This window comes from Aquarana catesbeiana, linkage group LG13, assembly GCF_042186555.1.
Source record: "Aquarana catesbeiana isolate 2022-GZ linkage group LG13, ASM4218655v1, whole genome shotgun sequence".
Classification (NCBI taxonomy): Eukaryota; Metazoa; Chordata; class Amphibia; order Anura; family Ranidae; genus Aquarana; species Aquarana catesbeiana.
In genome coordinates this window covers 228,792,815-228,816,449 of record NC_133336.1, presented here as the reverse complement: position 1 = coordinate 228,816,449, position 23,635 = coordinate 228,792,815, and the positions used below count along the sequence as shown (strand labels likewise).

At 53.3% G+C, this 23,635-nt stretch overlaps 2 protein-coding genes and 1 non-coding gene across 3 annotated transcripts in view; 2 read left to right on the top strand and 1 right to left on the bottom strand.

Annotated features, from left to right (window-relative positions):
* The window catches only part of EIF3F (eukaryotic translation initiation factor 3 subunit F), a gene marked incomplete in the record, with an annotated part of 33,153 nt that extends 30,377 nt beyond the window's left edge, over positions 1–2,776 (bottom strand). Inside the window, 1 exon segment of the mRNA XM_073609393.1 lies at positions 2,572–2,776. Coding sequence (XP_073465494.1) covers positions 2,572–2,716 — 145 coding nt within the window.
* A 263-nt stretch (positions 2,777–3,039) lies between these two features.
* TRNAT-UGU (transfer RNA threonine (anticodon UGU)) lies at positions 3,040–3,112 on the top strand. Its single transcript has one exon. It is a non-coding gene; the product is annotated as a tRNA-Thr (tRNA).
* A 1,443-nt stretch (positions 3,113–4,555) lies between these two features.
* On the top strand, positions 4,556–22,503 carry CFAP126 (cilia and flagella associated protein 126). The gene is given in 7 exon segments (XM_073609395.1): positions 4,556–4,701; positions 6,150–6,212; positions 14,431–14,511; positions 20,934–21,035; positions 21,037–21,111; positions 22,160–22,312; positions 22,314–22,503. Coding segments are annotated over 7 exon segments (618 nt in total). The 5' UTR covers positions 4,556–4,674; the 3' UTR covers positions 22,431–22,503.
* Positions 22,504–23,635: the final 1,132 nt, after the last annotated feature.

The following is a 23,635-nucleotide window of genomic DNA, read 5'->3' as shown; positions in this document are numbered from 1 at the left end:
CCCCATACGATCAGCGCCCCCCCCATACGATCAGCGTCCCCCCCATACGATCAGCGTCCCCCCCCCATACGATCAGCGTCCCCCCCCATACGATCATCTTGCCCCCCCATACGATCAGCGTCCCCCCCCCATACGATCAGCGTGTCCCCCCCCCATACGATCAGCGCCCCCCCCCATACGATCAGCGTCCCCCCCCATACGATCAGCGCCCCCCCCCCCCATACGATCAGCGCCCCCCCCCCCATACGATCAGCGCCCCCCCCCCCATACGATCAGCGCCCCCCCCCCCATACGATCAGCGTCCCCCCCCATACGATCAGCGTGCCCCCCCCCATACGATCAGCGTGCCCCCCCCCCCATACGATCAGCGTCCCCCCCCATACGATCAGCGTCCCCCCCCCATACGATCAGCGTTCCCCCCCATACGATCAGCGTTCCCCCCCCATACGATCAGCGTCCCCCCCCATACGATCAGCGTTCCCCCCCCCCCATACGATCAGCGTCCCCCCCCATACGATCAGCGTTCCCCCCCCCCATACGATCAGCGCCCCCCCCCCCATACGATCAGCGTTCCCCCCCCCCATACGATCAGCGTTCCCCCCCCATACGATCAGCGTTCCCCCCCCCCATACGATCAGCGTCCCCCCCCATACGATCAGCGTTCCCCCCCCCCATACGATCAGCGTTCCCCCCCCCATACGATCAGCGTCCCCCCCCCATACGATCAGCGTCCCCCCCCATACGATCAGCGTTCCCCCCCCCCCATACGATCAGCGTTCCCCCCCCCCATACGATCAGCGTTCCCCCCCCCCATACGATCAGCGTCCCCCCCCCATACGATCAGCGTTCCCCCCCCCCATACGATCAGCGTTCCCCCCCCATACGATCAGCGTTCCCCCCCCCCATACGATCAGCGTCCCCCCCCATACGATCAGCGTTCCCCCCCCCATACGATCAGCGTCCCCCCCCCCATACGATCAGCGTCCCCCCCCATATGATCAGCGTTCCCCCCCCCCCATACGATCAGCGTTCCCCCCCCCCATACGATCAGCGTTCCCCCCCCATACGATCAGTGTTCCCCCCCCATACGATCAGTGTTCCCCCCCCATACGATCAGTGTGTCCCCCCCCCATACGATCAGTGTCCCCCCCCCCATACGATCAGTGTCCCCCCCCCCATACGATCAGTGTCCCCCCCCCATACGATCAGTGTCCCCCCCCCCCATACGATCAGTGTTCCCCCCCATACGATCAGTGTCCCCCCCCATACGATCAGTGTCCCCCCCCATACGATCAGTGTCCCCCCCCATACGATCAGTGTCCCCCCCCATACGATCAGCGTCCCCCCCCATACGATCAGCGTTCCCCCCCCCCATACGATCAGCGTCCCCCCCCATACGATCAGCGTCCCCCCCCCCATACGATCAGTGTCCCCCCCCCATACGATCAGTGTCCCCCCCCATACGATCAGTGTCCCCCCCCCATACGATCAGTGTTCCCCCCCCCCCATACGATCAGTGTTCCCCCCCCCCATATGATCAGTGTTCCCCCCCCCCATACGATCAGTGTCCCCCCCCATACGATCAGTGTCCCCCCCCCATATGATCAGTGTCCCCCCCCCCATACGATCAGTGTCCCCCCCCCCCATACGATCAGTGTCCCCCCCCCCCCATACGATCAGTGTTCCCCCCCCCCATACGATCAGTGTCCCCCCCCCCATACGATCAGTGTTCCCCCCCCCCATATGATCAGTGTCCCCCCCCCCCATACGATCAGTGTCCCCCCCCCCATACGATCAGTGTTCCCCCCCCCCATATGATCAGTGTCCCCCCCCCCCATACGATCAGTGTCCCCCCCCCCCATACGATCAGTGTCCCCCCCCCCCATACGATCAGTGTCCCCCCCCCCCATACGATCAGTGTTCCCCCCCCCCATACGATCAGTGTCCCCCCCCCCCATACGATCAGTGTTCCCCCCCCCCATATGATCAGTGTCCCCCCCCCCCATACGATCAGTGTTCCCCCCCCCCATATGATCAGTGTCCCCCCCCCCATATGATCAGTGTCCCCCCCCATATGATCAGTGTCCCCCCCCATACGATCAGTGTCCCCCCCCCCATATGATCAGTGTCCCCCCCCCATACGATCAGTGTCCCCCCCCCATACGATCAGTGTCCCCCCCCCATACGATCAGTGTCCCCCCCCCCATACGATCAGTGTCCCCCCCCCCCCATATGATCAGTGTCCCCCCCCATACGATCAGTGTCCCCCCCCCCATACGATCAGTGTCCCCCCCCCCCATATGATCAGTGTCCCCCCCCCCATACGATCAGTGTCCCCCCCCATACGATCAGCGTGCCCCCCCCCATACGATCAGTGTCCCCCCCCCATACGATCAGTGTCCCCCCCCCCCATACGATCAGTGTCCCCCCCCCCATACGATCAGTGTCCCCCCCCCCATACGATCAGTGTCCCCCCCCCCATACGATCAGCGTGCCCCCCCCCCCCCATATGATCAGTACAGGGCCCCCCTCCCCCCACACACACGTGATCAGACAATGATCTCCCCTCACCCAGTAGAGTCCCGATCACCCGGATCGCCCCCTCGTTCCTCCGCTCATAGCTGTCCACTATGGAGGCCAGGACCACCGGGTGCACCTTCACCACCGGACCGTTCAGAACCACCGGAGCCCCGGAACTCGTCCCCGGAGCCGCCATCACTGTGTGCCGAGAGAAAGAGAGAGAGGAGGGGCGGGGCCGGGACACGTCATACACCGCGCCGGCCCGGGGATTGGACGGAGGGGTGGAAGAGGCTGCGCGCGCCGCTCTGTGCCCGCCCTGAGCTGTGATTGGCTGGAGATGGAGAAGAGATACATTGTAATTCATCGTGTTCTATACAAAGATACAACGTGTCCGATGTGATGATATCTGATCACTACTAGAATCACACTGACTATATATGGAACAGAGTGGTGAGAGCGCCCTCTGGTGGATGACGAGTATATATAAGAAGATGGATTTCATGTCTCCTACCTGTAGATGGCTCCATAGCTCAGGGGTTAGAGCACTGGTCTTGTAAACCAGGGGTCGCGAGTTCAAATCTCGCTGGGGCCTTCCCACCTTTTATATCATTTCTATGGGGGGGGGATTAGAGTGTGAGCTCTTGTGATCGCTGTGTGTGTAGTCTGATCTCCCCCGTATGGCCCCGTTCACATCTGAGAGCGTAGAGGAACTCGCCGTCTCTGACGCAAACTTGGAGCGTTTTTTCCCCAGTTTGCGGAGAAACGCGTACTTTGTGACGCGTTTCGGAAAACGCCGATCGTGAATGACAGCGATTGTACAATCAGATTGCGGTGTGTATGACTGCACAACCTCCCCTTCAATCGATCGTTCGGTGGCATCGTTTCTGATTGGCCGAGCAAATATCTCCACCTGTGTTAGAATAAAGGTCGATTAAACGATCGTTTCTAACAGGTTGTCCCCCCCTCGATCAGATGACCACACAAGTAACAATCAGATCACACAATTCTTCACAGAGAAAATCTATGATTATCGGAAAGTCACATCCCCTGTCGCCAATCGCTTTTTCCTCCAAACCGATCGATTACAGCAAAATTATTCTGCCGATTAATCCGGATGCAAAATCCAATCACGGGAAAGCAGATGGATACGATCGATAAGTGTGTGGCACATCGAATGAGACAAAAAATTTTTAAAAATTTTTCTCGCGTCAGACAACCGATCCCAATACTGATCGATCCATTGATCGTTTCTAATCGATCGCCTCTGATTAGGAGGCCACACGCCTAACAATCCCATCGAATGATCCTTCACCGATCAATCAACACGATCAATAAGTGTACGGCGCATCGAATGACCTTTTAGACCTTTCCGTATTTGTGCGTCGGACAACCAATCCCGATACGAATCGATCCGGCGCTCGTTTCTAATCGATTGTCTCTGATCAGGAGACCACACACCTAACAATCTGATCGAACGCTCCTTCACCGATCAATCCAGATGTTAAAAAAAAAAAAAATCACGAAAAAGCCGATCGTTAAGCGTACGGCGCATCGAATGAGGTTTTTTCCCCCGCATTTTTCTTGAAACAAGACAACCAATCCCAGTACAGAACGATCGTTTTTGCTGATCCATTGCCTCTGATCAGGTGGCTATACGCGTAACAACCCGATCGAACGATTCTTTAATGCGATTGGATCTGCGAACGATCGCCGTCGACTTTACATGCAAAGAAATTGGGTCGATCCCGACACGAAATCCAACAGAAAATCCGATCGATGTGATCGTTGGGTGTATCGAACACTTTTTTCCTGAACCTGTTTTTCTCCTGGACGGTTAATCAACCGGCGATGCGATCGTATATAAAATCGCTCCTGTGTGCGGGCGCCATCAGATCGCGTTTTTCAGCCGTATGGGTTACATTGTTCCTTATTGTTACATTCAATAAAGTTACAATGTACAGCCTGATCTCTGATTGGAGGAAGATACGTGTATGGCCACACCCAGGTGCAGAGCATTGGGTTCCCATTCATCCCACCATCGGGCCAATCAGCAGCAGTGGGAGGGGAGGTGCGAGTGGCTGCTCTGGCCCCGCCCCCCCTGGTGACTGTTGCCTGGTAACGGGAGTGTACACAGAAAGAGGAGAAGGGAGCAACATGGCCACACACTACAGTGCCAATCAGGTAGAGCGATCGATTCTGTCCTCTGTACAATCGGCTCTGTATGTGGGGGGGGGTGCATACAGGGCTGGGGGAGGGGGATTTAAAGTGAAAGGGCGCTCATGAATGATCACTGCGAGGAATTGGGGGGGGGCCCACCGCGGTGAAACGATCGCCTTAAAGGATCCATCTGCCTGTATAGGTTATAGGTAGAGCGTCCGATACGCCGGGAAATGACTTGCGCCCCATTTTTAAGAACCTGTTCACACCTGAGATTTTACTAAGCCCGCGCGGAAGGGCGCGTTTTATGAAACGCGCGCCACGTCTGCGATTAACGGCGCCCGGAACGCACTGAGCCAATAACCACGCGGTTAACAAAAAAAAAAGCGCAAAAAGCTACATGAGCCACATTCATGAAATGCGTGCTGCGTCCGCGGTTAACAGCGACCCCAAAGGACAGCGAGCCAATTATGTGCTTCTCCGCATGCCAAACACGCCAGATGTGTGCGGTTCGTTCTGTTCCAAATTAAAATTCAGACAAATTTTTCGTTATTCGGATTTATCTGAATTAGATTAGTATCAAATTTAAACTAAACCGAAAATAACGCAAAAAAAAAAAAATCAGAACGAAATTCGATTGGATTTTCATTCTTATTTTCGGATTTTAGAATTTCTGAATTTCCGGGATTTTCGAATATTCATATTTCCAAATATTCGTAAAAATTCACCAAACGGGTTTTCATTCATTGGGATATTTCCGAATGAACAAATTTGTCGAAATTCGTTAAAAAAACGAATTTGGAACGAAAGGAATTGCACATGTTTAGTGTACATTCATTCGCTATTGTCACACCAGTGCGTGGGCTCGGGGCACAGTACTCTGCGCCCCGAGCCCACCCTTTTTTTAAGCCAATTAGAGCCTCAGGCTGTAATCATGTGTTTTAGAAAAAAAAAAACCCATTGGAATCCATGGGTCCGGTGCCCCACATGTAGATTAGGGGCCAGGCACATAGATTAGGGGGGGCGCCCTGCATTACGGGCCGCCACTGCAATGCACGCTGCGCCCCCTACCAAAATACGCAGCGCGTGCACGCGGGCGCGTTCTCCGGTACGGCATGCACGGGACCGATTTACATCAACGCATTTTGGGGGGGCGTTCCCTCAACATAAGGCGATGCATGGCGCAGGCGTTGATGCTTTGAAGCGCCAATCATTTTAAATGCCGCCCCCCCCCCCAACACACTAAGGGAGCAGGGCGCTGCGTAAAAAAATAAATAAAAAAGTGTGGTGCGTCAATGAGATTTTCAGGGTGTTTATTTTCAATGGGCTGCTTTAAGAGCAACGCATGTCAACTCACAAAGAAAACGCACAACAAACGCACTCACCTAACGCTACAAAAAATGCACCCCAACGCACATTGAACTAAAGGGGCCTAAAATAATTCATAAATAACAATTGTTTCCTGTTTGTAGTATGACAGTGGGTTCAACCCCCAGCAGCTGCAGAACTGGACCGTCCCGAAACTCTACAAACAGGTAACACCCCCTCCGACTTATCTCTAATTTCCTATATACAGTATATATATACTGGCACACCTCCATAGACCCGGTCTATCCGGACAGTATGCTCACCTGCTGACTTGACACCATCCACAGGCAGCTGCACTCTTCAATAAGACACAGACGTGTTTATACAGATTATATGAGTACAGAGGGTGTTTTTCCAGTTTTCCAAGCTGTACTATGTCCTGTCTCTGCAAAGTACTAATACTGATTGAGGGAACACGGAAAAATTAGCGAGGGTCTGCCTATTAAGGGTCTAACTAGCATTCAGGGCCTCAGCCTGCATTTCTTCTCCCCAGCCCCCCCTGTTTCCTCTCTCCTGGCCCTCTGTCCCCCCCCCCCGGCCCCCCTGTTTCCTCTCCCTCAGCCCTCCCGTTTTCCCTCTCCCAGCCCCCCCGTTTCCTCTCTCCTGGCCCCCTGTCCCCCCCCCGGCCCCCCTGTTTCCCCTCTCCCAGCCCCCCCGTTTCCTCTCTCCCGGCCCCTGTTATCCCTCTCCCAGCCCCGTTTCCTCTCTCCCAGCCCCCCTGTTTCCTCTTTCCTGGCCCCCTATTCCCCCCGGCCCCCCTGTTTCCTCTCCTCCAGCCCACCTGTTTCCTCTCTCCCGGCCCCCCTGTTTCCACTCCTCTGACCCCCCTGTTTCTTCTCCCCAGCCCTCCTATTTCCTCTCCTCTTGCCCCCCTGTTTATTCTCCCCCAGCCCCCCCCCCTGTTTCCTCTCCTCTGGCCCCCCTGTTTCCTCTCTCCTGGCCTGTTTTCCCTCTACCAGCCCCCCTGTTTCCTCTCCCCCACCCTCCTGTTTCTTTTTCCTCAGCCCCCCTGTTTCCTCTCTTCTGGCCCCCGTTTTCCCTCTCTCACCCCCCCCCCTGTTTCCCCTCTCCCAGCCCTCCTTTTTCCTCTCTCCCGGCTCCCCTGTTTCCTCTATCCTGGCCCCTGTTTCCTCTCTCCTGGCCCCCCCTGTTTCCTCTGTCCCGGCCCCTGTTTCCTCTCCCCCACCCTCCTGTTTCCTCTCCCCCGGCCTCCCTGCTTCCTGTCCTCTGACCCCCCTGTTTCTTCTCCCCCAGCCCCCCTGTTTCCTTTCTTCTGGCCCCCGTTTTCCCTCTCCCAGTCCCCCCTGTTTCCCCTCTCCCAGCCCCCCTGTTTCCTCTCTCCCGGCCCCCCTGTTTCCTCTCTCCCGCCCCTTGTTTTCTCTCTCCCTGCCCCCCTGTTTCCTCTCTCCCAGCCCCTTGTTTCCTCTCTCCCGGCCCACCTGTTTCCACTCCTCTGACCCCCCTGTTTCTTCTCTCCAGCCCTCCTATTTCCTCTCATCTGGCCCCCCTGTTTATTCTCCCCCAGCCCCCCCCCCTGTTTCCTCTCCTCTGGCCCCCCTGTTTCCTCTCTCCCGGCCTGTTTTCCCTCTACCAGCCCCCCTGTTTCCTCTCCTCTGGCCCTCCTGTTTCCTCTCCCCCGACCCCTTGTTTCCTCTCTCCCGGCCCCCCTGTTTCCACTCCTCTGACCCCCCTGTTTCTTCTCTCCAGCCCTCCTATTTCCTCTCATCTGTCCCCCCTGTTTATTCTCCCCCAGCCCCCCCCCCCCTGTTTCCTCTCCTCTGGCCCCCCTGTTTCCTCTCTCCTGGCCTGTTTTCCCTCTACCAGCCCCCCTGTTTCCTCTCTCCCGGCCCCCCTGTTTCCTCTCCCCCACCCTCCTGTTTCTTCAACCCCAGCCCCCCTGTTTCCTCTCCTCTGGCCCCCGTTTTCCCTCTCCCGGCCCCCCTATTTTCTCTCTCCCGCCTCCCCGTTTCCTCTCTCCCGGCCCTTGTTTTCTCTCTCCCGGCCCCCCTGTTTCCTCTCTCCCGGCCCCTGTTTTCTCTCTCCCGGCCCCCTGTTTTCTCTCTCCCAGACCCTGTTTTCTCTCTCCCGGCCCCCCTGTTTCCTCTCTCCCGGCCCCTGTTTTCTCTCTCCCGGCCCCCTGTTTTCTCTCTCCCAGACCCTGTTTTCTCTCTCCCGGCCCCCCTGTTTCCTCTCTCCCGGCCCCCCTGTTTCCTCTCCCCCACCCTCCTGTTTCTTCAACCCCAGCCCCCCTGTTTCCTCTCCTCTGGCCCCCGTTTTCCCTCTCCCGGCCCCCCTATTTTCTCTCTCCCGCCTCCCCGTTTCCTCTCTCCCGGCCCTTGTTTTCTCTCTCCCGGCCCCCCTGTTTCCTCTCTCCCGGCCCCTGTTTTCTCTCTCCCGGCCCCCTGTTTTCTCTCTCCCAGACCCTGTTTTCTCTCTCCCGGCCCCCCTGTTTCCGCTCTCCCGACCCTCCTGTTTTCTCTCTCCCAGCCCCCCTGTTTCCTCTTTCCCAGCCCCCCTGTTTCCTCTTTCCCGGCCCCCGTTTCCTCTCTCCCGGCCCCCCTGTTTCCTCTCTCCCGGCCCCTGTTATCCCTCTCCCAGCCCCATTTCCTCTCTCCCAGCCCCCGCTGTTTCCTCTCTCCTGGCCCCCTGTTCCCCCCGGCCCCCCCTGTTACCTCTCCTCCGGCCCTCCTGTTTCCTCTCCCCCGACCCCTTGTTTCCTCTCTCCCGGCCCCCCTCTTTCTTCTCTCCAGCCCTCCTATTTCCTCTCCTCTGGCCCCCCTGTTTATTCTCCCCCAGCCCCCCCCTGTTTTCTCGCCTCTGGCCCTCCTGTTTCCTCTCCCCCGGCCTCCCTGTTTCCTCTTCTCTGACTCCCCCCATTTCTTCTCCCCCAGCCCCCCTGTTTCCTCTCCTCTGGCCCCCGTTTTCCCTCTCCCGGCCCCCCGTTTCCCCTCTCCCAGCCCCCCTGTTTCCTCTCTCCCGGCTCCCCTGTTTCCTCTCTCCCGGCCCCCCCTGTTTCCTCTCTCCCGGCCCCCCTATTTCCACTCTCTCGGCCCCTGTTTTCTCTCTCCCGGCCCCCCTGTTTCCTCTCTCCCGGCCCCCCTGTTTTCTCTCTCCCGCCTCCCTGTTTTCTCTCTCCCTACCCCCTGTTTCCTCTCTCCCGGCCCCCCTGTTTCCTCTCTCCCGGCCCCTGTTTCCTCTCTCCCTGCCCCTCTGTTTCTTCTCTCTCAGCCCCTGTTTTCTCTCTCCCTGCCCCCCTGTTTCCTTTCTCCCGCCTCCCTGTTTTCTCTCTCCCTACCCCCTGTTTCCTCTCTCCCGGCCCCTGTTTTCTCTCTCCCTACCACCCTGTTTCCTCTCTCCCGCCTCCCTGTTTTCTCTCTCCCTGCCCCCCTGTTTCCTCTCTCCCGCCTCTTGTTATCTCTCTCCCTGCTCCCCTGTTTCCTCTCTCCCGGCCCGTTTCCTCTCTCTTGGCCCCCCTGTTTCCTCTCTCCCGGCCTGTTTTCCCTCTAACAGCCCCCCTGTTTCTTCTCTCCCGGCCCCCCTGTTTCCTCTCCCCCACCCTCCTGTTTCTTCTCCCCCAGCCCCCCTGTTTCCTCTCCTCTGGCCCCCGTTTTCCCTCTCCCGGCCCCCCTATTTTCTCTCTCCCGCCTCCCCGTTTCCTCTCTCCCGGCCCTTGTTTTCTCTCTCCCGGCCCCCCTGTTTCCTCTCTCCCGGCCCCTGTTTTCTCTCTCCCGGCCCCCTGTTTTCTCTCTCCCAGACCCTGTTTTCTCTCTCCCGGCCCCCCTGTTTCCGCTCTCCCGGCCCTCCTGTTTTCTCTCTCCCAGCCCCCCTGTTTCCTCTTTCCCGGCCCCCGTTTCCTCTCTCCCGGCCCCCCTGTTTCCTCTCTCCCGGCCCCTGTTATCCCTCTCCCAGCCCCGTTTCCTCTCTCCCAGCCCCCGCTGTTTCCTCTCTCCTGGCCCCCTGTTCCCTCTCCTCCGGCCCTCCTGTTTCCTCTCCCCCGACCCCTTGTTTCCTCTCTCCCGGCCCCCCTCTTTCTTCTCTCCAGCCCTCCTATTTCCTCTCCTCTGGCCCCCCTGTTTATTCTCCCCCAGCCCCCCCCGTTTTCTCTCCTCTGGCCCTCCTGTTTCCTCTCCCCCGGCCTCCCTGTTTCCTCTCTTCTGACCCCCCCCCCCGTTTCTTCTCCCCCAGCCCCCCCTGTTTCCTCTCCTCTGGCCCCCGTTTTCCCTCTCCCGGCCCCCCGTTTTCTCTCTCCCTGCCCCCCTGTTTCCTTTCTCCCGCCTCTCTGTTTTCTCTCTCCCTACCCCCTGTTTCCTCTCTCCCGGCCCCTGTTTTCTCTCTCCCTACCACCCTGTTTCCTCTCTCCCGCCTCCCTGTTTTCTCTCTCCCTGCCCCCCTGTTTCCTCTCTCCCGCCTCTTGTTATCTCTCTCCCTGCCCCCCTGTTTCCTCTCTCCCGGCCCGTTTCCTCTCTCTTGGCCCCCCTGTTTCCTATTTCCTCTCTCTCGGCCCCTGTTTTCTCTCTCCCGGCCCCCCTGTTTCCTCTCTCCCGGCCCCTGTTTTCTCTCTCCCTACCCCCGTTTCCTCTCTCCCGCCTCCCTGTTTTCTCTCTCCCTGCCCCCCTGTTTCCTCTCTCCCGCCCCTTGTTTTCTCTCTCCCTGCCCCCCTGTTTCCTCTCTCCCGGCCCGTTTCCTCTCTCTTGGCCCCCCTGTTTCCTCTTTCCTCTCTCTTAGCCCCTGTTTTCTCTCTCCCAGCCCCCCTGTTTCCTCTCTCCCGGCCCCCCTGTTTTCTCTCTCCCAGCCCCTGTTTTCTCTCTCCCGGCCCCCCTGTTTCCTCTCTCCCGGCCCCCCTGTTTTCTCTCTCCTGCCTCCCTGTTTCCTCTCTCCCGCCTCCCTGTTTCCTCTCTCCCGCCCCCCCCCCCCGTTTCCTCTCTCCCGGCCCCCCTATTTCCTCTCTCTCAGCCCCTGTTTCCTCTCTCCCGGCCCCCTATTTCCTCTCTCTCAGCCCCTGTTTCCTCTCTCCCAGCCCCTGTTTTCTCTCTCCCTGCCCCCCTATTTCCTCTCTCTCTGCCCCTGTTTTCCCTCTTCCAGCCCCCCGTTTCCTCTCTCCCGCCTCCCTGTTTTCTCTCTCCCTACCCCCTGTTTCCTCTCTCCCGGCCCCTGTTTTCTCTCTCCCTACCCCCCTGTTTCCTCTCTCCCGCCTCCCTGTTTTCTCTCTCCCTGCCCCCCTGTTTCCTCTCTCCCGCCCCTTGTTTTCTCTCTCCCTGCCCCCCTGTTTCCTCTCTCCCGGCCCGTTTCCTCTCTCTTGGCCCCCGTTTCCTATTTCCTTTCTCTCGGCCCCTGTTTTCTCTCTCCCGGCCCACCTGTTTTCTCTCTCCCAGCCCCTGTTTTCTCTCTCCCTGCCCCCCTATTTCCTCTCTCTCTGCCCCTGTTTTCCCTCTCCCGGCCCCCCTGTTTCCTCTCTCCCGCCCCTTGTTTTCTCTCTCCCTGACCCCCTGTTTTCTCTCTCCCTGACCCCCTGTTCCCTCTCTCTTGGCCCCCGTTTCCTCTCTCCCAGACCCTGTTTTCTCTCTCCCTGCCCCCCTGTTTCCTCTCTCCCGGTCCGTTTTCTCTCTCCCGGCCCCCCTGTTTCCACTCTCCCGGACCCTGTTTTCTCTCTCCCACCCTCCAGGTTTCCTCTCTCTGCCCCCCCCGTTTCCTCTCTCACAGCCCCTGTTTTCTCTCTCATGTCCCCCTGTATCTTCTCTCCCAGACCCTGTTTTCTCTCTCCCGGCCCTCCTGTTTTCTCTCTCCCAGCCCCCCTGTTTCCTCTTTCCCGGCCCCCGTTTCCTCTCTCCCGGCCCCCCTGTTTCCTCTCTCCCAGCCCCTGTTATCCCTCTCCCAGCCCCGTTTCCTCTCTCCTGGCCCCCTGTTCCCCCCGCCCCCCTTGTTTCCTCTCTCCTGGCCCCCCTGTTTCCTCTCTCCTGGCCCCCCTGTTTCCTCTCTCCCGGCCCCTGTTATCCCTCTCCCAGCCCCGTTTCCTCTCTCCTGGCCCCCTGTTCCCCCCGGCCCCCTTGTTTCCTCTCTCCCGGCCCCCCTGTTTCCACTCCTCTGACCACCCTGTTTATTCTTCCCCAGCCCTCCTATTTCCTCTCCTCTGGCCCCCCTGTTTCCTCTCTCCCGGCCCCCCTGTTTCCTCTCCCCCGGTCTCCCTGTTTCCTCTCCTCTGACCCCCCCCGTTTCTTCTCCCCCAGCCCCCCTGTTTCCTCTCCTCTGGCCCCCGTTTTCCCTCTCCCGGCCCCCCGTTTCCCCTCTCCCAGCCCCCCTGTTTCCTCTCTCCCGGCTCCCCTGTTTCCTCTCTCCCGGCCCCCCCTGTTTCCTCTCTCCCGGCCCCTCTATTTCCTCTCTCTCGGCCCCTGTTTTCTCTCTCCCGGCCCCCCTGTTTCCTCTCTCCCGGCCCTCCCGCCTCCCTGTTTTCTGTCTCCCTGCCCCCCTGTTTTCTCTCTCCCTGCCCCCCTGTTTCCTCTCTCCCGGCCCCTGTTTTCTCTCTCCCGGCCCCTGTTTTCTCTCTCCCTGCCCCCCTGTTTCCTCTCTCCCGCCTCCCTGTTTCCTCTCTCCCGGCCCCTGTTTCCTCTCTCCCGGCCCCTGTTTTCTCTCTCCCTGCCTCCCTGTTTCCTCTCTCCCGGCTCCTGTTTTCTCTCTCCCTGCCCCCCTGTTTTCTCTCTCCCTGCCCCCCTGTTTCCTCTCTCCCGGCCCGTTTTCTCTCTCCCGGCCCCCCTGTTTCCTCTCTCCCGACTCTCCTGTTTCCTCTCTCCCGGCCCCCCCGTTTCCTCTCTCCCGGCCCCCCCGTTTCCTCTCTCCCGCCCTCTAGGTTCCTCTCTCCCGCCCCCCCCCCCGTTTCCTCTCTCACAGACCCTGTTTCCTCTCTCCCGACCCCTGTTTTCTCTCTCCCTGCCCCCCTGTTTCCTCTCTCCCGGCTCCTGTTTTCTCTCTCCCTGCCCCCCTGTTTCCTCTCTCCCGGCCCCTGTTTTCTCTCTTCCGGCCCCTCTGTTTCCTCTCTCTTGGCCCCCCTGTTTCCTCTCTCCCAGACCCTGTTTTCTCTCTCCCGGCCCCCCTGTTTCCTCTCTCCCGGCCCCCGTTTCCTCTCCCCCACCCCCCATGTTTCCCCTGCCCGGCTCTCCTGTTTCCTCTCCCCCGGCCCCTTGTTACCTCTCTTCCGCCCCCCCTGCTTCCACTCCTCTGGCCCCCCTGTTTCTTCTCCTCAACCCTCCTGTTTCCTCTCCTCTGGCCCCCCTGTTTCCTCTCTCCCAGCCCCCTTCGTCCTCCCTGCAGCTCTGCTGGCTTCCCTCCTCTGCTCTCCTGCTGGCTGCTTCCCGGGCCTACTTCCCACTGCCGCCAATGTTCCCATACGCTGCGCCGACGTTCTGCACGCTGCAGGATTGGCTGATATTAGCTGGAGAAATTTAGTAGTTTCATGATTTGTTGTTTTATTTTCTACTCTTTTTGATTAAAAAAAATTAAGTTAAGCTTTTCTTTTTGTGCGCGTAGGGGGGGGTTGCTTGCAAGTAGCTGGTGCAAAATAATCTAGCACCAAGCCCAAGAACAGAGGGAGAAACCAAAATAACACTAGTTGTAGTGATTCAAAACCGCCACTAGATGTCAGCATACTACAGAACAATTATAGACACAGATATATTATATAAAGGTGGAGCAGAACATTGAACTGCTTGCACTGCTTATTACAAGACAATGTGCAGGGGACACAGATTTGTGGGACACACCTGTTTGTATTACACTGACACATCCCTCAAATCTGATGACAGGTCCTCTTTATTACATGGCTGTACTACACAAACTTTAATAAAGGGCATTTAATTATAACCACTGCTATGGAGCACCACCAGCTTTATATATCACTGTAATACATTGGCGGTGTTACCGCACCTAGGACAGCAGAGGGCGCTGCTCTCCCCACAGTCTTACCAGGCCTGTTATGTGAAGGCGAAGCATTAAAATAAAGTTGTTCCAAATCTGTAACAAGCGGAAGAAATAAAATTATTTTTTCTTCTCTGACAAAAAAAAAAAAAAGGCAAATTTTTAATGAAAAAAAACTTTATTTATTCTCAACGTGACACTACGAGAACTAAAATTTAAAGGATATACATGTTATTTTTAAAAAAAAATTAATTTGCTGGTAAAAAAAAAGGCAAGCTTGGTGGTCTCAGCTCCGCTCATTGCTCAGAATCAGATGACAGGGAATGGCAGTGTATGGAAGGACAAGCTAAATATGGTTGTACAGGTGGATGTCCTGAAGTGAAGACTAAAAAGATATTTGCTGGAAAGATTTTTTTTGTTTGCTCTTGATCTTTTATTTTGATTGTTGCGTCTTTTGTTGACGTCATGTGTCTCTTTCAGCGTCCTTCCACCCATGAAGGCTTCACTCAGTTTATCGCCAATGACAGAGGTCATCTGCTTTCCGGAGTACCCAGGGCCAAGGTAATCTTCCTAGATCCGTCAGAGGTCACCTGAACTGAGATCTTCTCCCAAAAAGTGACCATGACAAAGGTCAACTCAACTGAGAACTTCCCCCGAAAAATGACCATGACAGAGGTAACCTCAACTGAGACCTTCCCCTGAAAATGACCATGACAGAAGTCACCTCAACTGAGAACTTCCCCTGAAAAGTGACCATGACAGATGTCACCTGAACTGAGACCTTCTCCTGAAAAATTATCATGACAGAAGTCACCTCAACTGAGAACTTCCCCCAAAAAGTGACCATGACAGAGGTCATCTCAACTGAGAACTTCCCCCGAAAAGTGACCATGACAGAGGTAACCTAAACTGAGACCTTCCCCCGAAAAGTGGCCATGACAGATGTTACCTGAACTGAGACCTTCTCCTGAAAAGTGATCATGATAGAGGTCACCTTAACTGAGACCTTCCCCCGAAAAGTGACCATGACAGAAGTCATCTCAACTGAGAACTTCCCCCGAAAAGTGACCATGACAGAGGTAACCTCAACTGAAATCTTCTCCTGAAAAGTGACCATGACAGAGGTCATTTCAATTGAGAAGTTACCCTGAAAAGTGACCATGACAGAAGTAACCTCAACTGCAACCTTCCCTCAAAAAGTGACCATGACAGAGGTCACCTCAACTGAGACCTTTTCCCGAAAAGTGATGACAGAGGTCACCTAAACGGAGACCTTGCCCCAAAAAATGACCATGACACAGGTCACCTCAACTGACAACTTCTCCCGAAAAGTGAGCATGACACAGGTCACCTCAACTGAGAACTTCTCCCGAAAAGTGACCATGACAGAGATAACGTCAACTGCAACCTTCCCTCGAAAAGTGACCATGACAGAGGTCACCTCAACTGAGACCTTCTCCCGAAAAGTGACCATGACAGAGGTCACCTCAACTGAGACCTTCTCCTGAAAAGTGACCATGACAGAGGTCAAATGAACTGAGACCTTCTCCTGAAAACTGGCCATGACAGAGGTCACCTGAACTGAGACCTTCCCCTAAAAAGTGACCGTGACAGAGATAACGTCAACTGCAACCTTCCCTCGAAAAGTGACCATGACAGAGGTCACTTCAACTGCATCCTTCCCTCGAAAAGTGACCATGACAGAGGTCACCTCAACTGAGACCTTCTCCCGAAAAGTGACCATGACAGAGGTCACCTCAACTGAGACCTTCTCCTGAAAAGTGACCATGACAGAGGTCAAATGAACTGAGACCTTCTCCTGAAAACTGGCCATGACAGAGGTCACCTGAGCTGAGACCTTCCCCTGAAAAGTGACCGTGCAGAGGTCACCTCAACTGAGACCTTCCCCTGAAAAGTGACCATGACAGAGGTCACCTCAACTGAGACCTTTCACCGAAAAGTGACCATGACAGAGATCACCTCAACTGAGACCTTCCCCTGAAAAGTGACCATGACAGAGGTCAACTCAACTGAGACCTTCCCCTGAAAAGTGACCATGACAGAGATCACCTCAACCGAGACCTTCCCCTGAAAAGTGACCATGACAGAGGTCACCTCAACTGAGACCTTCCCCCCAAAAAGTAACCATGACAGAGGTCACCTCAACTGAGACCTTCCCCCAAAAAGTGACCCGCCTACTTTGGGGCGTTCCTCTCCTCCTAAAATAAAAAGTGTGACCCCCTTTATAATAGCCTTCACAGGTGGTGGAATAAACTAACCGGTGCGACTACTCATGCGACTTGACAGGTACAAAACGCATGACAAGTCGCCCCCTATCATCAGCAATGGAACTGTTCAAATCAGTGCAAATCTGATTTAGTGGTGCTGCTCCAATTTAAAAAAAAGTTCCTGCACTATTTTTTGTGATTTTCACCCCGTTCCACTTGAAGTTGCACGATTTTAAAGCCACAAGTCAGTGCGATTTCTGGTGCGTCTTGACCTGAAATCTACGTGACCTCACACACAGATGTCTATGCAAGTCGCACCTGAAATCGCAAAAAAAAATAGTGCAGGAACCTTTTTCTTTTTAATCAGTGTTGCACCGATTTGAACGGTTCCATTGCTGACAATAGGATGGGACTTGATGTGCAATTTGGACTTGTCAAATCGCCTAGTGGCTTTGGGCGTGACTTGCATAGACATAAGTGCATGAAGTCGCACAGATGCCAGCCATGTCCCACCTGACCTGCGGCTTCGAAATTGTACAACTTGAAGTGAAGTCGCACGATTTAAAAGTCCCATTCAGTGTGTACAGAAACACACCAGCCTGGTCACCTGGGTGTACGTTATCGTGTGCTGCGTTGTGTGTTAACGTGTGTTGCTTTGGGGCAGCCTAATACTTTGAACGGGCTGCCCAACACACCACAAAGGACCCTAAGGCTCTGTTCCCACTGGTGCGACTTGTCATGCGACTTTGGACACGTAAAGCTGCAAGACAAGTCATAGCCCATTGATTTCAATGGCACCCATTTACATTAGTGCGACTTAGCTGCAGCAACTTTGAAAAGGTGCCTGCGCTTCTTGAATGCAACTTTTAATGCGACTTTGATCAAGAGAGTGTAAAGTCTGATCAAACTCGCACTCTAAGCCCTTTTTTTACAACGGTGCGGCTTTGAAATCGCGCAACTTTCAAAGCCGCAGATCAGTGTGATTTCCACCTCCGATTTCATTGCGGCTTGTGACTTTAACAGAAGTCTATGTAAAAAAAAAAAAAAAGTAGCGCAGGAACCATTTTAAAGTCGCTGTGACATGATTTACGGCGATTTGAACAATTCCGTTTGCCGTCAATGGGGTGTGACTTGTCATGCGATTTGGAACTGTCAAATCACATGACAGATCGCACCTTTGTGAATAAGGGCTAAATCACGCAACGATGGAGTCGCTTTAGTGGGAACATAGACTAAATCATGTGATTGTCATTGTGTGTAATATCGCAGTAATGGTGCAAATGGGCCCCAACGTACTTAATAGATATGTTACTCTGTATGGCCAAAAGTTTGTAGAATATCTATAATGCATGTCACACATTCTGTTGCGATTTTAGCACGGTTTGGAACCCGAGGGCAGAATTGCCCCAATTCTGCCCACAATTCCAAATCGTCCAAGTGTGAACGGGGTGTGAATGGAGAGTTTCTCTTTTCATCCGTGTCCCATTGGGAAGATTTCCCTTCACTTCCTGTGTCACAGCCACAACAGGAAGTGAGTGTGAGAGGAAATCCCTGCAAAGTGAAGGAATCCCCGAGTGTCCCCTCACTTCTTGTTGTGGTGATAACCGAAAATTTGGGATTTTTTTTTTTGCTTTTGATGATAGCGGTAAACAAGACGGGGAGGGTCAAGGTGAAGACAGAGAGGGTGAATCTCTCCAACGGAGACACGGACAGCAATAGAAACCTGACAGGGGTGCTAATTAGTGGCGTAACTAGAACCTTTACAGCCCTGGTGCAAGAGACCATGCAGGGCCCCCCCCCGACCTCTGGCTGGAGGCCCTTCCCTCCGAGCCCAGGCCCCGTCGCAAGTGCCACCTTTGTGACCCTAGTAGTTCTGGTAATTTTATTTTATAATTCGATTTTTTATTTTTTTTTACAATATTATGTTTTATTATTATAAAAAAAAATTTAGGAGCCCCGTTTTTTTAATTATTATTTTTTTTTTTTTTAGAATTTTATATTTTTCTGTTATTTAATTTTTTTTTTTACATTGCTTTCTTTTTTTTGGGGGGGGGGGGGGGGCAGTGTTTTTTTACAATTTAACTTTGAAATATTACAATTTTTTTTTTTGCCTTTTTTTTTGGATTTGGTGAGATATCAGGGGTCTAAACAGATGTTCCAACCTTTGAGACAAAGAAAGGAGACTGAGGACACAGCCCTCAATCTCTGCAGCCTCAGTTGCACAGAATGAATGGACAGCAATAGCTCTGTACAGAGGCTTCCCCTTAATTCACAAACTGAAGCACAGGAAACACTGTTTTCTATGCCTTAATTATGAATGGACACAGGAGCAATCCGTACCGATTACTTGTGTCCATTCAGACAAGGAAGGGTCTGGTAAATTACATATTTACCGGCCCCTTCCCCACTCTCCATCCTGACAGCATCCCCCCGCAGCAACCAGCGGGAAGGGAATCGATCTCTCCATGCCCGCTTCTCCTCCTCTCCATGCTTGCTTCTCCTTCTCTCCCTCCCGCTTTTCCTCCTCTCCCTCCCGCTTCTCCTCCTCTCCATGCCCGCTTCTCCTTCTCTCCCTCCCCGCTCTCTCCTACTCTCTATGCCGCTTCTCCTCCTCCCCATGCCCAATTCTCCTCCTCTCCCTCCCGCTTCTCCTCCTCTCCATGCCCAATTCTTCTCCTCTCCCTCCCGCTTCTCCTCCTCTCTATGCCCGCTTCTTCTCCTCTCCCTCTTCTCCATGCCACTTCTCCTCCTCTCCATGCCCGCTTCTCTTCCTCCCCATGCCAGATTCTCCTCCTCCCCATGCCTGATTCTCCTCCTCTCTATACCCGCTTCTCCTCCTCTCCCTCTCGCTTCTCCTCCTCTCTATGCCTGCTTCTCCTCCTCTCCATGCTGTTTCTCCTCCTCTCTATGCCCGCTTCTCTTCCTCTCCCTCCCGCTTCTCCTTCTCTCCATGCCTGCTTCTCCTCCTCTCTATGCCCGCGTCTCCTCTCCCGCCTCTTCTCCTCCTCTCCCTCCTGCTTCTCCTCCCCGCCCGCTTCTCCGCCCGCTTCTCCTCCCTCTCCCACTTCTCCTCCTCTCCATGCCTGCTTCTCCTCCTCTCCCACTTCTCCTCCTCTCCATGCCCGCTTCTCCTCCTCTCCTACTTCTCCTCCTCTCCCTCCCCGCTTCTCCTCCTCTCCATGCCCACTTCTCCTCTCCCGCCCGCTTCTCCTCCTCTCCATGCCCACTTCTCCTCCTTTCCCACTTCTCCTCCTCTGCCTCCCGCTTCTCCTCCTCTCCCTCCAGCAGGCATTCAGCAGCTGCAGGAAGAAAATGGAGAGACCAGTTCCTCTGTATGCAGCCGCTCCTCATTAGATAGGGCCCCCCCTGGAGCATGGGGCTGGGTCGTACACCCCTTGGTGCTAATCCCTCTCCACTCCATCCAAAACCAAAAAATAAAGGCCTTCGGTTATACTTTAATCACTTCCTTGCCGCCCGCACGCCGATATACCTCCTAACTACGAAGGGTGATATCGTTATGACAGCAGCTAGCTGCCATAACCCCGGTATCCTCTTCTTCAGCCGGTGGTCCGGTTTCCAATAAAATCGGCAGTGGGAGACGGCCCCTCCTCCCGCCGCGATCCAGTGCCCTCCGCCGCTTACCGGAGCCGATGGCAGCGGCCGGAGGCGATCGGATCCTTCTCCTTCTTGGGTATGGAGACGAGCGAGGGGAAGATGGCCCCTATCCGTCTCCATACCATTGCTGGGCGGAAGCGACGTCAAAACGTCACTTCCACCCATAGCTCTTAAAGGGCCATTTTTTTTGTATTTTTTTTTTTTAAATGACAATTTTTTTTAATTACATTTTAGTGTAAATATGAGATGTGATGTCTTTTTGACACCAGATCTCATATATAAGAGGTCCTGTCATACTTTTTTTCTATTACAAGGGATGTTTACATTCCTTGTAATAGGAATAAAAGTGGCACAATTTGATTTTTTTTTAAAACAGTGTAAAAATAAAAAATAAAAGGTAAAATAAATAAGAAAAAAAAAATGTTTTTTTTTTTAAACGCACCCCATCCTGCCGAGCTCGTGTGCAAAAGCAAACGCATACGTGAGTAGCGCCCACATATGAAAACAGTGTTCAAACTGCACATGTGAGGTATCACTGCGATCGGTAGAGTGAGAGCAATAATTCTAGCCCTAGACCTCCTCTGTGACTCAAAACATGCAACCTGTAGAGTTTTTGTAAACGTCGCCTATGGAGATTTTTAAGGGTAAAAGTTTCCACGAGCGGGCGCAATTTTGAAGAGTGACGTGTTGGGTATCAATTTACTCGATGTAACATTATCTTTCACAATATAAAAAAAAATTGGCCTAACTTTACTGTTGTCTCTTTTTTTATTCAAAAAAGTGTATTTTTTTCCAAAAAAAGAGCGCTTGTAAGACCGCTGCGCAAATACAGTGTGACAGAAAAGTATTGCAACGACCGCCATTTTATTCTCTAGGGGTGTTAGGGGAAAAAAATGTATAATGTTTGGGGGTTCTGAGTAATTTTCTAGGAAAAAAAAACTGTTTTTAACTTGTAAACAACAAATCTCAAAAAGAGGCTCGGTCCTTAAGTGGTTAAAAGCACAAAGAGCCAGACAAGTAACATTTCAGTAGTTGAGCGAGTGCACTCAATGTTTTTACCAGCAGGGGGAGAAATTTGCAGTCTGATTTTCTGGTCATATACTGTATAAATATTGAACTCTCTCTCTCTCTCTCTTTCAGACCAGCCCATGGGGAACGTTCCTGGGGACATGGGACATGCCCCTGAAGATCCCTCCTTCTAAACTGAGCCTCACCTCCCGCTCAGCAGACGCATCAAAACGCCCTGACACAGTGGGTGGAGAATTCGGACCCGCTCATCAGCGCCTCCAACGGGCTGAGGCCCACCATCACCGGAAAGGTCTGTCCTACCCACTATCCATTCATAATAATACAGCTGGACAGGAGGTCTAGCTGAACTCTGGCCAAATCTTTTCTAGATCCTGTCAGATATTTATTGGTGTCCCCTCTTGGGGGGGGGGGGGGGGGGGGGGGGGGGGAATCTCTTTGCTTCCTGTCTTGGTGACACTAGTCATCAGGACAAGGACAAAATTCAACAGAGTCTGTCAATCTTGTTCACTCTTTTGCTGGAGGTCCATACTGATGACAATGAAGAACAGTTCCAGGAGGAGTGCCTAGGTCACCTGTGACTCCTATAAGAGGCAGTGGGGGTGGAAATTCTCGAGTCCTCAAGAGATACTGTATAAGAAGCCAAAGGATACCCCACCCAAATAGATGATGTGCAGTTGTAATAGAAATACCATTCATGTTGCGCTTTAGGGCTCAAGTGCATGCACATTCGTTCTGTGTGAATAGGGCCAAAAAAAAAATAAAAAATAAAAAAAGTTAGTAAGCTATTCCCTGCACTGCCGGAATATTTTTCATTGATTTAAATAGAAAATACCACATTTGACCAGTAGATGGCCCTGAGCATCATAGAAATGATTGTTAGTGACATCTAGTGGCCACATGCAATATTTTCCATTTTAAATCACGAAAAAGGATTTGGCCACTAGATGGCACCAAGTACCACAGCATATTCTGATGATTCTTGGCGCCATCTAGTTGACAAATGCAGTAATTCTGTTTTAAATCAATGAAAAACACTCATTTAGCAGAAGAAATAGCTTAATATTTGTTCCTGTTTTTGTTTTTTTGCCTGATTAGCACAGAACGAATGTAGATGCACTTAGGGTTGTATTCATTAAAAAAAAAAAAAAAATGTATACCAATAGGTGTCATCTTATTTTTTCCAAGTGTTTGTCAGGCATTTAAAAACAATGTAGTACACTTCTGCAAAACATGGATACATCCACAAGATTTGTCTCCCCATGACATTTTGGTTCTTGGGTGAACTGTCCCTTTAAATCCCTTGTTTTTATTGCATCTGGCTATTTTGTTTCAAATAGGTTCCCATGGAGAAGGAGGGGTCTCGGAAACCGAGTCCGACCCCCAACCAGAGGAACGGGAGTGTCACAGGGAGCCCAGAGAAGACTGGAGAGATGGCGGCACAGAGATCACCAGCTGTCAGCCCAACTGGATCTCATAAAGATGGGTTGCAGTAGCTGCCAGGCCCCAGAGGAGGTGGAGCAAGTACACAGCGGCAGAAGACCGCCATCCCAATATGACGCCCAGAAAGAAGACCGACACCTCTCTACGACAACTCCGATTTGCAACTAGGAACTAAAGAATGTTAAATTATATCCTTAGAGAAAATAAAAATGTTGACATTATTAAACATTTTTCCACTATCCCTGTGCTGAGTTCCTGGGTCTGAATACCTGCTGTGCCCATTATGAGGGGTTCCCACCATCCCTGTGCTGAGTTCCTGGGTCTGTACACCCCGCTGTGCCCATTATGAGGGGTTCCCACCATCCCTGTGCTGAGTTCCCGGGTCTGTACACCTGCTGTGCCCATTATGAGGGGTTCTCACCATCCCTGTGCTGAGTTCCCAGGTCTCTACACCTGCTGTGCCCATAATGAGGGGTTCCCCCACCATCCCTGTACTGAGTTCCATGGTCTGTACACCTGCTGTGCCCATTATGAGGGGCTCCCACCATCCCTGTGCTGAGTTCCAAGGTCTCTACACCTGCTGTGCCCATAATGAGGGGTTCCCACCATCCCTGTACTGAGTTCCGTGGTCTGTACACCTGCTGTGCCCATTATGAGGGGCTCCCACCATCCCTGTGCTTGACTTAGCTCATATCATATAGAATTCATCCAGGATGTATAGCTGGGAGAGCTGTCTAATAACAGCCTCATATTGCTCAACCAAACCACCAGGCCTTGTAATATCACTATTGTCAGGATGGACCCTTTAAATACTAAAGGAGTGTCATGATAGCAGATAATAGGGGTTGATTTACTAAAGGGAAATCCACTTTGCACTACAGGTGCACCTGGAAGTGCAGTCGCTGTAGATCTGAGGGGAAGATCTGAATGAGGGAAGCTCTGCTGATTTTATCATCCACACATGTGCAAGCTAAAATGCGTTTTTTTATTTTCCTTGCATGTCCCCCTCAGATCTACAGTGACTGCCCTTCCAAATGCACTTGCCTTTAGTAAATAAGTGTGTGTGTTTGCAGTTGTGCGTGTGTGTGCGTGCGCGTTTGCGTGTTTGCGTTTAAAATCCAAAACCTAAATCAAAAACAAAAACACACCACACACACACACACACACAAAATAAAACTCCAAAACAATTAAAATAAATAAACAAAAAAAAAAAAAAGATATAAAAACAAAACCTAATTCCTCCCACCCTCCCCAAAAAAACCACATAACATCCTAAATAAAAAGGGACCCTTTCTACAGGCAATAAAGATGCGTTTTTCGAATGTTCTGTGATGTCCGGCACCAGAACCTAAAGAGTCAGTCCCCGGGGTGGT